General features: G+C 39.8%; 1 protein-coding gene across 4 annotated transcripts in view; it reads left to right on the top strand.

Annotated features, from left to right (window-relative positions):
* Positions 1-865: 865 nt before the first annotated feature.
* Positions 866-14,571, top strand: part of tbc1d14 (TBC1 domain family, member 14) — a 44,748-nt gene continuing 31,042 nt past the window's right edge. The window contains exons 1-4 of one of the 4 annotated variants that reach the window (XM_071206647.1): positions 866-889; positions 1,517-1,678; positions 5,715-6,459; positions 14,111-14,234. In XM_071206647.1, coding sequence (XP_071062748.1) covers positions 1,630-1,678; positions 5,715-6,459; positions 14,111-14,234 — 918 coding nt within the window. In that variant the 5' untranslated portion in view covers positions 866-889; positions 1,517-1,629. The other 3 variants (XM_034105872.2, XM_034105873.1, XM_034105874.2) reach the window with 3 other exon arrangements.

Raw genomic sequence — 14,571 nt, 5'->3', positions numbered from 1 at the left:
GTCGATTTCAGAATAATATAATTATATGTTTTGATTATAATTATTGATGCATTAAAGTAACTAAAGGTATTAAATAAATGTAGTGGAGTAAAGGTAAACAATTTAATTGTAGTAGAAGTACAAACTAACATAAAATGGAAATACTCAAGTAAAGTAAAAGTACCTCAAACTTGTACTTATGTACCGTACTTAAATGTACTTAACTTGTCAACCACCTTATGTACGCAGATGATGTAATCATCTTCTCCCCATGCAGTGCTGGCTTACAACAGCTTCTGAGGACTTGTTCCCAGTATGGCATTGATTTTAATATTAAGTATAACGCCAAGAAGAGTAGCATCATGATTGTGAGAAGTAAAGAGGATAAAAAGGCTGTATTTCCTAATTTTATTCTCAGTTGCAACATTCTTCTTGTGTGCAGTGAGATTAAGTACCTTGGTCATTATATTTCTGATGATCTCACAGATGACAAAGACATCCATAGACAACGCTGCAAACTGTATGCCCAGGCAAACATATTAATGCGGAAGTTTCACAAGTGCTCTGTAGATGTCAACGTATCACTTTTTAAAGCTTTCTCTACACCATTGTACACGGCTCACCTGTGGAGTAACTACAAGGCTAGAAGCATGCACAAATTAAAAGTTGCATACAACGATGCTTTACGGTTGCTGCTGAGGGTACCGAGATGGCACAGTGCCAGCGCGCTGTTTGTTAACTTGGGGGTACCTACATGTCAAGCATTTTTAAGAAAGTTAATGTACAGATTCATGTGTCGCCTGGAAGACTCGGACAATAATGTTATCTCGATTTTAATTAACCCTCTGAAGAGTTCTACCCGGTTCTCTTCCATGATTTGGAGACATTGGCGCAACAGCCTCTACAGACGGTGAGCATGTGTTTGCTCGCTGTGATTGGACTGATTTTATGTTTTTATCTGTTTGTTTTTATCTGTTTTGTGTTTAGCTTTTTATCTTATTTATTGATGAGTGTTTTGTCTTTTTGTGATATGGACCTTGAGTCTGAAATAAAGATTGGATTACTAACGTGTTCTTAAGTACAAGTTAGCCTGCATCAGCGCTGGCCTGCATGTACGCGATCGATTATTAATGCCTTCATTTCAAGACAGGTGAATCCATCGACGGTGAGCATTCTTCACTCGATTGCACCGCACTCACGGTACAAGTTTGGTTTAAAATGGCGGCGGAAGCGTCAAAACAGGTATGAAATGTTAACGATACCGGATAAACTTATGACATGTGCTTGTTGTTATAACACCGGTGAAGCGTGTCCTCTCCTGTAGAGATGACGTTAGAGCAAAACATGTCCGTCGCATTTGAACTTATTTTGATATAATTCACTTGAGGAAGCGCTGCTAGAATCATCGTCGGTAGCAAGTCCGGGAAGACGTGTTTATATTTACCATCCTCCTTTTCCCCAGAGGTGAATTTACATGTTTTTATATTATATTTTTTCGACTCTTTTCCTCACACTGGTGCTGTTTGTGTACTCTAAGCTGCGTTGAGGAGGCAGGGGGATGAGGGCGGTGCAGCAGCAATATCACAGCATCACCATGGACCGCTTCAGCAGGCGGCTACCTGCCGGACACCTGTAGCATCAACCGGCATCATGGCGAACACGACCACCGGGACCCGGGACCGCAGAGACAGCCGCTGTGGTAGGTTATTATGATGCGCTTTCAGACCTTTTTATGTATTTATTTTTTACTTTAATAACACGTACCACATGAACTGTGCCTTCATACTGTAGGCAATGTGCATTTCTCCCTTGGCATTGGCAACATTACAGGTCACGCCAAACTGCCTTTAAAAATTATTTGAGTTCAATTCAACCTCGAATATTACACATGTATACGGTTGTTAAACCAGAACATTTTGCATTTTGTGATTAATTTAAGGCCAATAATAAATTCGACATACATCTAATTAACTAAAAGTCAATTTCTGAGCTCAAATGTAGACTTTCTAACCACTGTTTTTTTCTGAATCATTAATTCTGTATTCGGTTTGGAATTCAACATGATTTTAAAGTAGAATACAGAGTTGCACAGCTGCTATTAATTTCTAACTTTAACCCCAGCAAAATGGCTCAAAACCTTTTATGAATTGCTAAACCACTTGATTTAGGACTCAAGAGTACAAATACCAAGCTGCACTTTTAGAGAAAAAACAACCTTTTATCTATTTATTTTTGCTAACCAGCATTCTTCAAGGTGATAGAATGTATCTGTTTAAAATAAATACAGCTGCATTGAAAGAATGAGGCCTATAGGCTTGAAAAACCAGGCATACTTATCAAATATGTTTTATGTCATGTGCCCTGTATTATATGCATCACATCCTGATCACACCATGCATTCCAATCTTACGCTGCAGCAGTGCTACTTAGGAACTTGCTTCCGAATCCAAACGGAGGACAACTTTTCTTAGAAAACCACTGAAGCATATGCCCTTATTTTAGAATTTGTGAGATTATGTTTACCCACACTGAAAGTCATACTATTAATAATTATATCATGACCTGCAGAACAAGATTTGTGTGTGCATACTCTAATGGGTGTTTCAGTTAATTAAGTAGCCAATAAGGAGTCAGTCACCTCTTTCTTCTGTCATGCCTTACCTATGTTGGCGTGGCCTTGCTTTTACACTACTATGCTAATACTTTTTTGAATGATTTGTGGTTAAAACCTTATAAAGGGCTTTGCGTTTATGTTTTAAAACATAAGCTAGGCTAACAAGAATGCCAGTTTTTCAGCAGTACACAGTAATACATTTAATAAAAGTAAGTGAGTTTGTACAGATTACTTTATTTATTGATATGTTCTAGTGACCTCTGGTTGTAGATTATTTCCAGAGTGGCACAAGACCAACCTTTGCTATATTTTGGGACAAAGTTTACCCAAATCACATGACAACCTGCAGGTCAGGGTTTAAAACTTGGGTAAGAATCTGGCTTTATGTGTCAAACATTTGCACAAAAAAGGCCCCGTTGTCTGTTAATGTTTATTTATTTGACCGTTCCCTTTTACCTACCTATTTATTTTAATTGCCCATGGCATTAGCATTTACAACACTATGGTGCTTGAGTACAGGACTGATAGGAGACCCTGATCCATTAGCTTTAGCTTTGCTTCCCAGCTGGTGTTAAATCATGATATAGCCTTTCCAGTAAAGGCTATATCATGCTTTAACACCAGCTGGGGCCCCTGTTCACATTACAGTCCGGACTCCAGTTACAGCCCGGTTTCTGTGGGATTAGTTTTCACCTCTCAAGGCTTCCACTCTAACCTGATACCCCGGTCAAGCAGAAAAAACCTTTAAATATTGTATTATGTAGAGCTGGTGTTATTCATTTGTATGAATTAGAGATGTCCCGATCCGATCACGTGATCGGGGATCGGAACCGATCACGTGATTTAAAAAAAATCGGGGATCGGGAGAAAAAAATCGGGGATCGGGATTTTTTTTTTTTTTTTTTTTTATAAAATATATTTTTTTTAATTTAATGTTACAAAACAAAAATGACCATGTTCACGTCTTAAAGTCATCCTGAGGACTTAGTTTTGGTTTAAAATTACACAACATCATGTATGTGTTGCTTTCTTTGGGCTTGTTTTCATAGACCTGGTTGCTTATTTCTCTGAAATCTGGCAACAGAGTGGGCGCAGTGTCTAATAGTAGCAGCAAGCTAATGAGAGGCTACGTTCAGCTGGTGACTCGGGAGTCGGGACAGAGAAAATGTCAGGAGTTTGGAAGTATTATAAAATGTAAAGCGAAGGCAGTGTAACAGCCAGATGCAATGTTTGGAAGGCAGAGGTTCCGCGTGGTGGAAAGAACAGAGCTACGTTCAACACGACCAATCTAATACGCTACCTGAGAAACAAACACCAACAACAACACGGCGAGTACACAGCGGCCACTCAGGTAAAGGCACTGAAACAACCAACACTTTCAGAGACTTTTAAAAAGGAAAGAGAAACTGCCCCAGAACAGTAAAAAGGCCAACACAATAACAGCCAAGATAGCTGAGTTCATCGCGTTGGATGACCAATGCATTGCATAAAGATCGGATCGGGAAAAATCGGTATCGGCAGATTGTCAAAATCAAATGATCGGAATCGGATCGGGAGCAAAAAAAGGTGATCGGGACATCCCTAGTATGAATACATCTCATATATACACATGTTCAAATGGCATCACATTCAGGGTTGGATTCAAATGCTCTGGGCCAAGGAGACATCTTAATATTACTTATCATCTCCAACAAACCATCCATAACCGAGTTGTATTCAATTTGCAACGCTATAATAACTGTCATAGCTGCATATTCTCACTTTTTACAAGATGGAACCAGTGAATGTTTAGCATTTTTTTTTTGTTGATGAAAAGCTATAAGTTATTTAAATTATTGTAGAATAATTCTACTTCTGTCAATCAATTTGACTGAAAGTGTAGTTGTAACGCACATTGCAAATTTGTGTGTGTTTCAGTTTGATTAACAGTAAATCTGATACAAGTGGAAATAAAAGCATTACAACACCCAATCATAGAATATCAAATAAATAATTACTCTTTAGTTTTTGTATAACATTTTAAAAGGAATTTTATATAATCGAGGCCTTTATAAATGTACCACATTTTCTGAAGATGTATGTATGTATGTATGTCTGACTTTTCAAATCTTTATTGTTAATAAGTATGCTTTTTTTTTTTAAATCCTTTTGGACTTCTTTGGAACAATTCTTTGTGGTTTATTGACCCACCTGTCAGTGGAAACTATTGACTTTTTTTTCTTTCAGTTAAAGCAGACTCAAACTTTAAAACATGTGGATTATAAAAGCCTACTATTAATCAATAAAACATACAGTTAATCATTATTATATAATACATGTTCTCCATTTCGCAGGATAGTCTTATTCAGGGTCCCTGGAATTTGGTACAAAAAAGTTGGGCTCCCTTTGAGCTCATGTCACACCTATACACCACTGGAAATCGTTCAGAATAGTAGAATTGTAACCTTTTTAAAATTCTTTATTTAGGGTCAAATAGTATTTATATCGCATTTTTCTCAGTTAAAGGTGGGGTAGGTAAGTTTGAGAAACCGGCTCGAGATCGCTAGAATTTGAAAATACACAACCGGAGAAAATCTGCCACTTCCTTACAGAGTCCCTCCTCCAACACACACGAACGCGCACATGACCAATGAGGGCACGAGATAAGTTTGTGCCCCGATGGAAGGCTGACAGGCAGGTAGGCAGGTATACTTTTTACAGTATTACGGCTTCTACAGATGAAATATTTTTATGGTTTTTTGTCAAAGCACTTTAGATATTCATTGCTATACGGGGTTGTTAAGAACATTCCATGGAATATAACAAAAGGTGTATCTCGAGCCGGTTTCTGAAACTTACCTACCCCACCTTTAATAGTTCAATCTTTTTTAGTGACCCAACAATTGCACACAAACCAACGTAAAATAAATAAGTAAACAATCAAACCAAAAATGAAATCAATTAAAGATAAATACAAACATGTTTTCTTTTTCTTTTTTTATACAAAAGCACAATCAAACAAGGGATGGATAATGTATTGCTTGCACAATGTCCCAGTTTCTTTTAAAATGGTGTTAAATTGTTTTATTAAAAAAACTGTTGTGTAAAAATCCTCTAATTAAATGTCACTTTCTTTCTGAAGGTTTGTCTGGAGAAGCCATAGTGCAGAATGGCTGTGTAGTGACGGAGCTGGCTGCCTCTGACCTCCACAATCACACCAACAACCATGACCTCAGCTCTACCATGCACAGTGAGACGGTCGTGCCCACCTACAAGCCATCCTGCTCCTCCACCCCCATCTACTACTGCAGCCCCCAAAAAAACTACTCGGACCTGAACCAGGACTGCCACAGCTTGACTTCCCAGGACTCGGGTATCCCCACTCTGGAGATCAACCCTCCAGAGCCCATCATCCACGCCCACCAACGCACCGGTGACGGAGGCCTCGTCTCTGACTCCAGTTCCTACTCGCCCGCCACTTTAACTTTGGAAGATTCTACTGATGGCAACTCCATCCGTAAATCCTCCACCTTCCCCCGCAGCGGGTACGACTCCATCCGCCACCTTAGCCCCGCCCTCAGATTGTCAACCACCACGGGGACGGCCGTCGGAGCTTTAAACCGCAGCGATGACATATCCAGCATGTCCAGCATGAGCACCGAGCTGTCCGTCTCCAATGAAGACATCTTGGATTTCACCGTCACCTCCAGTTCCAGCGCCATCGTTACCTTGGAGACGGACGACAGCAGCGGCAGTCATTTCACAGACGTGACGCTGACGACGTCACCTGGAAACCCCGGAGACCTATGGAGTCCTGTACGGGGTCCGCATCTGGAAGAGGATGGAAGGCTAAAGAAATTAGGACCTCTAGCAAGCTTATTCAACAGGTATGTTCAGAATATCCGTCTACGATAACTCATGTTTTATTCAGATGGTTGATTTGCACTACAAAAGCCGGGCTCCATGCTCTTTATTACGTCATGATCATTCATTCATTTTAACTTCGCCCCACAATTTCTGTGTCTATCAAGGTAGTTGCCATATCATTTCATTGTAGCCATACCTGCAGTTATCCAGGACTTGGGTGGGAACACTTTACTTCAACCCCCCCTTGTTTAATATTCATAAGCAGTGTAGAAACATTTCATAAATGATTTATAACACACTTTAATGGAGTGCAGCTTATTTGCCCATAAGTGGAGGCTGGGGTTAACAGAAAGCCGTTTGCAATATAGTTAAACCCAGTTGTTATAACAATATAAGGTTTGTCATAGGAGAATTTGATGAAATATACTGAAAAAAGGTTAAAAGGTTAAAATAACAAGCTGATTTTAATTGGGACTACAACAATGACATTTGGAAGTTTTAAATAAATATCCCTACTTTAGCATCAAGACAAATGGGTAAACAATATGAAGCAAGAAATATTGCTTCTCACTTGCCTGTTCTATCATTTGGGTATAACAAGAGATAAAGCACAGGTTATCACCGGAGGGGCCAGAAATAGAAAAATAGGCCTCAGCAAACTAATAATCATTTTCTGCTTCCTCTCGTTCGACTCTGTGTGGAAGGCTTTATAATATAGCCTTAGAGAAGTAGCCATTGCTCAAAGTTCCTTTACAAACCTTGCTTAGCCAACATATCCCCCCCCCCTCCACTCTTGCATATTACAGCTCACCTACACCCTCCGTAAAACAAAGAGCTCTGCGTTTCCTGGCTGCAGTGTCACTTCAGTGCACTTCTCGTTAATAACATGACAAAGATAAAACCTTGTTTAAATGAAGGTGTTTTTTTCGATCCAATGAAAAACAACTTTGCCTTTTTATTAGTCAAGGGTTCCATTAATACTAGGGCTGTCAAGTTAACGCGTTAATAATGCGTTAATAATAACGCGTTAATGCAAAAAAAAAAGTAACGCCACTAATTATTTTACCGCGATTAACGCATGTGTATTTTTTTCCTCGGCCGCCCCGTAGTTTCAGAGCGCATCGAGTTTAAAATACCATCTACAAGCTGATGCTGACAGCCCCGCTCCTGCTGCCCGCTTGTGGCAGACCACACTTCCACGCTCACCGGCAGGCACCGACTGGCCATCTGGAGGACCGGGAGGGTGTGTGTATGTGTGGCCCGAGCGAGCGAGAGAGAGACCTTACGTGCATTGTTGTTGTTGTTAGCATCTGGTGCTAGCTAGCTGCGCTAACGGATATAAGGAGCTGTTTAAATGAAAACAGAGGAGCGACATTTCGCCACAACTGCGCCGAGCACTTGATTTGATGCAGGAAGCAGACAGCGGGACATTGTACGAAAAGTGAGCACACTCTCAGCACGGATAGTTTGCGCAACATGATTGCAGCGTCCAGGCAGCTCCCGTTCGAGCATATGCCTTGAGTTGCACATAGCTCCAACGATCCATCACTCTCTCTCACACACACACACACACACACACACACACACACACACACACACACACACACACACACACACACACACACACACACACACACACACACACACACACACACACACACACACACACACACACACACACACACACACACACACACACACACACACACACACACACACACACCCCATTTGTATTGTATTATTGAATGAGAGAGGTTCCAGATTGAATTGAGGTGGATATTTGTAATGTTCAGAGGTTGTTGTGTTTAATATTCATGAGAATATTTGTCATTGTTCAAATGATAATAAACATTAGCATAAAGCATATTTGTCCACTCATATGTTGATAAGAGTATTAAAAACTAGAAAAATATTCCTCTAAGGTACATTTAGAACAGATAAAAAATGTGAGATTAATCGCGATTAACTATGGACAATCATGCGATTAAATATTTTAATCGACTGACAGCCCTAATTAATACCCTAAATCCCACCATCATCATTTTTAGTTTGGACTGCATCATTGTGCTGCTCTGTTTGTAAAGAAGACAAGGCATTACATTCTAATTCTGTGTGTGATTGGGAGTGCGTCTTACTCTCTGATGTTGCAGACGGAGCAGGTGGGGGACAATATGTTACCTTTTTGAGATAATGATCCATGATTACTTTGGCTGTTGACCAGCTGTGGTCCCAGCCATTATCCACCTAGTGTTTTTAAATGCATTTACCAAAACGGCAGGAGCATATGATATGCATGGCCATGCTTTTTGTCTTCTTTTGTCTTGCTTAGATTCTCTGTTGGGTATCATTAGTCTATCATTTCCCGTGGTTCAAACTTTCAATACATTATTTTGAGAGCTTGAATATTTAGTCGCTGAATGCATCAAATAGATAATTGATTACCTAATCATCTGCAACTGTTAAGTTAATTAAATAATGACTTGTCAACCACCACTATAATATCTCAAATTATTTTCTTTATTTCATTTTTAAGAACTCCAACAACTCATCTTCGAGTGAGCCTTCTTCAGACAAACAAGAACCAAAATGAAAGGAGAAACCGAGCTACATTCAGCGTTTTACAAAGATTAAAAATCAAGACTATGAATGAAAAGTTGGAAAGAAAAAGTTATACATTTATCCAGATCTGAAAATGAATTAGAAAAATAATCAGTGAGGGAAGCTTAGTCATGAATTGACCTATTCAAAAATGATCCAACAAATCCTAAACGACTTTTTGGTTTCCACAAGACCCTTCATTATAGGTTTCTGTTTACCCATAACAACTTTTTGTATTAATTTACATACGATACATTGGTTTGCTCTGGCTGTGTTGATTACTAACTCACTATTAACACGTTTATATATTTCAACCTAAGAGCATGTTGAAATTGTATCCAAAATTCAGCAAAGTTAGTCTAGAGTTCTTGGAAGTAGTTCTTAGGATGGTATTTAATTTCCTCTCACTGCTTTGCCACATTCCACTCTCTATTGAGTTTTCCTTGAAGGAACAGGCAGTGGGTTAACAGCACGTAGTCAAACTTGTATTTTTTGTTGTTGTCACTTTTGCACCGGTCTTAGAAGCTGTAACCTGACCCCCTCTGTGTCGTTTTATGACGTGTGTCGCTTTATGACGAGTCTTCTGTTATCCTGCTGACACACAAGCACATTGTAAATGTGTTAACACCAGTGTTGGCACTAACGTAACACTTAGTGACAGATTTGTATAATTTTTTCCCACTGTAATTGATTTAAAATGAATTACATTTAGTGTAATACACCATGGCAGCACCTCCCCTTACTATTCTATCTATTCTACTATTATCCCTCCTCCCTTAAACGGAGAAGTTACTGATTCCCTCAGTGCCCTTCAGACTCCTTCTCCTCACACCCACTCCTCCCCTCCCATTTGTGAAGTCAGGCCTCTTCCTCCACAATCTCACTGTCTCTGAACATAGTGGCCGTGTGGGACTATTTCCTCTCTCCACCTTAAACTTTTGGAAGACATGGGCCTGAATCTTGACTAAAGAAGAGCTTTAGTCTCTGCTCTTCTTTTAAAGAATTGTACTTTCTCGAACCCTTCGGGTGCCTTCTCTCTGTTTTTGGGGGAGAATTCCGTTTTTTGTGGTGACAGAGCAGCATGGCAACCCCATCACTACTTCTGTTCATTGACAGGTAGGATATTAGCACATACAAAGTTAGTTTTCTAGTTGACATTCTTTGTACTTGTTCATCTCTGTGTGTTCTGCATGCCAGAAAGCACTGGAAGTTTGGTCAGAAGTGATGACTTTTGTACTAGAAAGTCTATTTTCTGTTGGATTACATTCATACTAAACTCTTTAGTGTGTGGAAGCAGCTCCTCATCAGACACTCTGATGTTCTTTCTGAAGGAAAAAACTCAATGTTCTTTCCCAATTCTTGTACTAGCTTGTTTGGTATTTCCATGCCATTGTTACCTGAAGCATAACCTTATCAGCTCCTGTGCACACACCAAGACTGAACGTAATGTTGTGAAATCGTGTCACAAAGCAGTGCAGTGCAAAGCCTTTAGCTTGAACTCAACATACAAACAAGCAGCTCTGCCCTTTTCCGGCTGTTCCACTTGAGCACTGGACCATTCAGAGGTCACGTTGAGGCACACTTTGACCCGGACTGAATGCAAATGCACGTCCCTGCATTGTAAACACCCACTCTGTGGCATACATTGAAAACATAATGTTCTGATGAACTGTACAGCACAATCTGGTGTATGAAGTTTTCATAAACTTAAAAGTCAGGCTTTGATTTGTGAATGAAGGACTCAGTTGGCCTCTGTACCTCAATCCATCACTGTTTTATGTTGGCTCAGAGGGTTACTGAAGAAGTGCTCCCAGGCCATAGTTCAAAGCCTGGGTGCACTTTATTTTTCCACCTCAGCGTGTCCTCGGACAAAAATAAATTGTCAATTTTTGTCCGAGTTATTGGAAAAGTCCCTGGTTGAGCTGGAATGTTCTTCATTGACCTTTTTGAAATAGTAGTTTGACGCAACGAAGGATTTTTACAGACTTTGATATTTTTCCGGAGCTTTCAATCATGCTTAATAGGGATGTCCCGATCACCTTTTTTTGCTCCCGATCCGATTCCGATCATTTGATTTTGACAATCTGCCGATACCGATTTTTTCCGATCTTTATGCAATGCATTAAGAGAAAAAAAAGGTAACCGATAACGGCTGGTCATCCAACGCGATGAATTCAGTTATCTTGGCTGTTATTTTGTTCTGGGGCAGTTTCTCTTTCCTTTTGAAAGTCTCTGAAAGTGTCGGTTGTTTCAGTGCCGTTACCTGAGTGGCCGCTGTGTACTCGTCGTGTTGTTGTTGGTGTTTGTTTCTCAGGTGGCGTATTAGATTGGTCGTGTTGAACGTAGCTCTGTTCTTTCCACCACGCGGAACCTCTGCCTTGCAAACATTGCATCTGGCTGTTACACTGCCTTCACTTTCAATTTTATAATACTTCCAAACTCCTGACATTTTCTCTGTCCCGACTCCCGAGTCACCAGCTGAACGTAGCCTCTCGTTAGCTTACTGCTACTATTAGACACTGCGCCCACTCTGTTGCCAGATTTCAGAGAAATAAGCAACCAGGTCTGAAAACAAGCCCAAAAGAAGCAACACATACATGATGTTGTGTAATTTTAAACCAAAACTAAGTCCTCAGGATGATTTTAAGACGTGAACATGGTCATTTTTGTTTTGTAACATTAAATAAAATAATAAAAATATTTTATAAAAAAAATAAAAATCCCGATCCCCGATTTTTTTTCTTCCTATCTTTTGAAAATCACGTGATCGGCTCCGATCCCCGATCACGTGATCGGATCGGGACATCTCTAATGCTTAATGGTCTTATTCAGCAAATGGAGTTTGCTCAGTTGAAATAGAGATGGTTCTGTTGTCATCATGTGACCTGAGTATCAAACTTTAGCACATTACAAAAGGTGATAACTAGAGCTTGGGACATGAACGCTGATGAAGACTGTTAAAAGGCAGTGCACGCTCAAATAAAAACTTGCAAGTGGACCTTGAGTTTGGAATTCACTGGCTGTTATTGGTCACACTGTTCTTTTTATGATCTTCCCCTTGGATCAGATGCTTTCTTCTTTGAAACTGAAAGCTGATGTTTTGTTCCTTTTCCTCAGAGGGGAGTTGGGTTACTTTGATAACATCAGATATTCCCGTACACAGATGACTGCATTCCTTAGTATAAAATGTTGCTCTACAAGTGTCTGATGCCTCATTTCTTCCAGCATATGTCTCTTATCTTTCCACGAAAAAAAGTTGCAAATATCTAGTGGTTGCTTGTATCCCGTTCTGTGATTCCAGTGTTCAGTTCTGGGAACAGCTGAACAGATGAGGCTTAATGTCACTGCATTTTGTACCGGGTTCACAACCTTTAAGAAATTGCTGTGTTGTCATTCAACTTCTTCTTTAAACCTTCTAGTCCCCTACTTAATGAGAAAATACCTTCCAATGCTTGCATTATCTTGTGTTCTTCAGTATCAGTAAATACAGTGGAAGAAATGGGTTGTGGTTAGGGTTGGATTAAGATGTTTCCATTGGAAAGTAAATAATGTCAAAGAATATTTTTAAAACTGCCAAAGTGGCATGAAAAGATGACTGCTATAAGTCTTTTTCGGGGCAGCTTCTCTAGCGTAAATGACTTGCAAGAATTCTTACACCATTAGTAAGTAACGTGCTTATTTTTATAGCGCCAGTTAGTGTAATTCTCACATGTTCTCAAATATATTAGTCTATATGCTGAATACGTAGACAATGGGCCAATATTTAAACATCTCCAACTTGGCCATATGGTGCCATCACAACTTCCTTATCGGAACGGCTTATTAATCTTGACTAATACAATGTCCCTTAATTATAAGATAAGGCAGTTAACATTGAGACTCTTGATGAGATGTAACCCAGACAAACAGCATCATATGCCCTCTTTGATGTTACTCCTCTTTACTCTGTGTGTTATGTTAAGTGTCCTGGTTAGAAAAGGTTTTTAATTTCACATTATTCATTTCATGACAGGGCTCTATTGAAGCTTTTAATTAAAGCCCCACTAACCGCTCTTTGCCAACGCGGCACTGATGGATAAATGAAAGGAATATCTGGCTAAATGACACAGTGGAAGCTGCTGAAAAGAGGAAGCTTTTCAGCAGCTTTGCATATGGTATTCAGACTCCAGGTGGATGGAAGCTGAACACAGCGAGCAGATTCTTGTTCTATTTACGCGTTAAGGTGGTTTTTAGTTTTGGGTGCAGAGCTGATAGTTTAGTGGTTATTTCAATTGGAAAGTTCCTATTCTTTAATGAAGGCAGCAGTGACGGGTTCCCTTTTCTCTTCAATGGTTTTTCAAATGTTGGTTAGATGACTAAAGTATGGTCTTCAAGGTTTCAAGATTATCACGTTTTGAATGACCCCGCTATCCCACTGGTAAATGTCCTAAAAAAGGCAATTGCTAACAAACAAACAAACAACTTAACATCATCGCGCCCGTCGCACAATCTACCTTTAGCTTAGCGGAGTTATGCTACCGTGATGTAGTTTATTTATAGCATTACGTTAGCTCTTTACTTCTGGCAACTGCTTTATGCTTCCATTTTTATTAAAGCAGTGTTAATATGTAGAGATTTTACTGCTGAACAAAACGTGTAAGCATCATAAACTTCTTTGCCACAGATTTTCTGAAATATTCCAAAAGCTAATGGAAAATCCCATTAGCTTTTTGTCGAAGGAGCCCTCGCTACCTTCCGGGTTAGCCTACAAAAATAAGTCATAACTGCTCCATTCTATGCGTCCAGGTCTAGTTTAAATGTCCCTGACCAGCCTGACAGCTCACATGATGTCACACATTGCCTTTACCCTTTGTTCTTTAAATCCACAGATTCCTGTTGTGAGCTTATCTAAGTCGTAAACTTCTGCAGTAGCATGCACACACACATTTACTGCAGCTCTTTAGACCCCAAGAGGGACCCAGTGAGGACCGCGATCGTAGCTTGTGTTCTATGCTTTGCCCTTGTGTTTTAATTACCTCATATTATATACATGTTTGTCCTCCAATCGAATTCCCTCTCTCATTTGTCTCCCAGGAGCCTGTTTGCCAGGAGGGTGAAGGACAATCGGCCGGTGGAGCAGAAGGATCCCGGGTGGAAGCTGTTTGGGAAGGTCCCCCTCAGGGAAGGCCCCGTTAAGGACCCCAAGAGAATACAGAAGGTAGAAATCTTCCTTTTACAGGTTTACACACGCAGTCTATCATTGTGTTTATTAACCATATCCTGTTTGGAAGGGCTTGTGGTTTTGCCTAAACCAATAAGCAAAGACCAACATGTCAATTCCAATGTCATTTTGAGTACGTTTGCTGTACGTTTGCTGTAAATTAGTTTTAAAAATACACAAGAATCATGATTTTCTTCAAGTGCTTGTGTGGTTTGTTGACTGAGACTTTGAATATTTCTTTCATTTTACTTAAATTAACAGGTTTTACTTGATAATATGCTCCTTGCGTTCAATTTGCACTGCTATGTTTGAATTTGCGTACGTTACATCTCTC

This window comes from Pseudochaenichthys georgianus, chromosome 18, assembly GCF_902827115.2.
Source record: "Pseudochaenichthys georgianus chromosome 18, fPseGeo1.2, whole genome shotgun sequence".
Taxonomy (NCBI): Eukaryota; Metazoa; Chordata; class Actinopteri; order Perciformes; family Channichthyidae; genus Pseudochaenichthys; species Pseudochaenichthys georgianus.
Note: the sequence above shows the minus strand (reverse complement) of the source record. Positions and strands in the feature narration are given on the sequence as shown.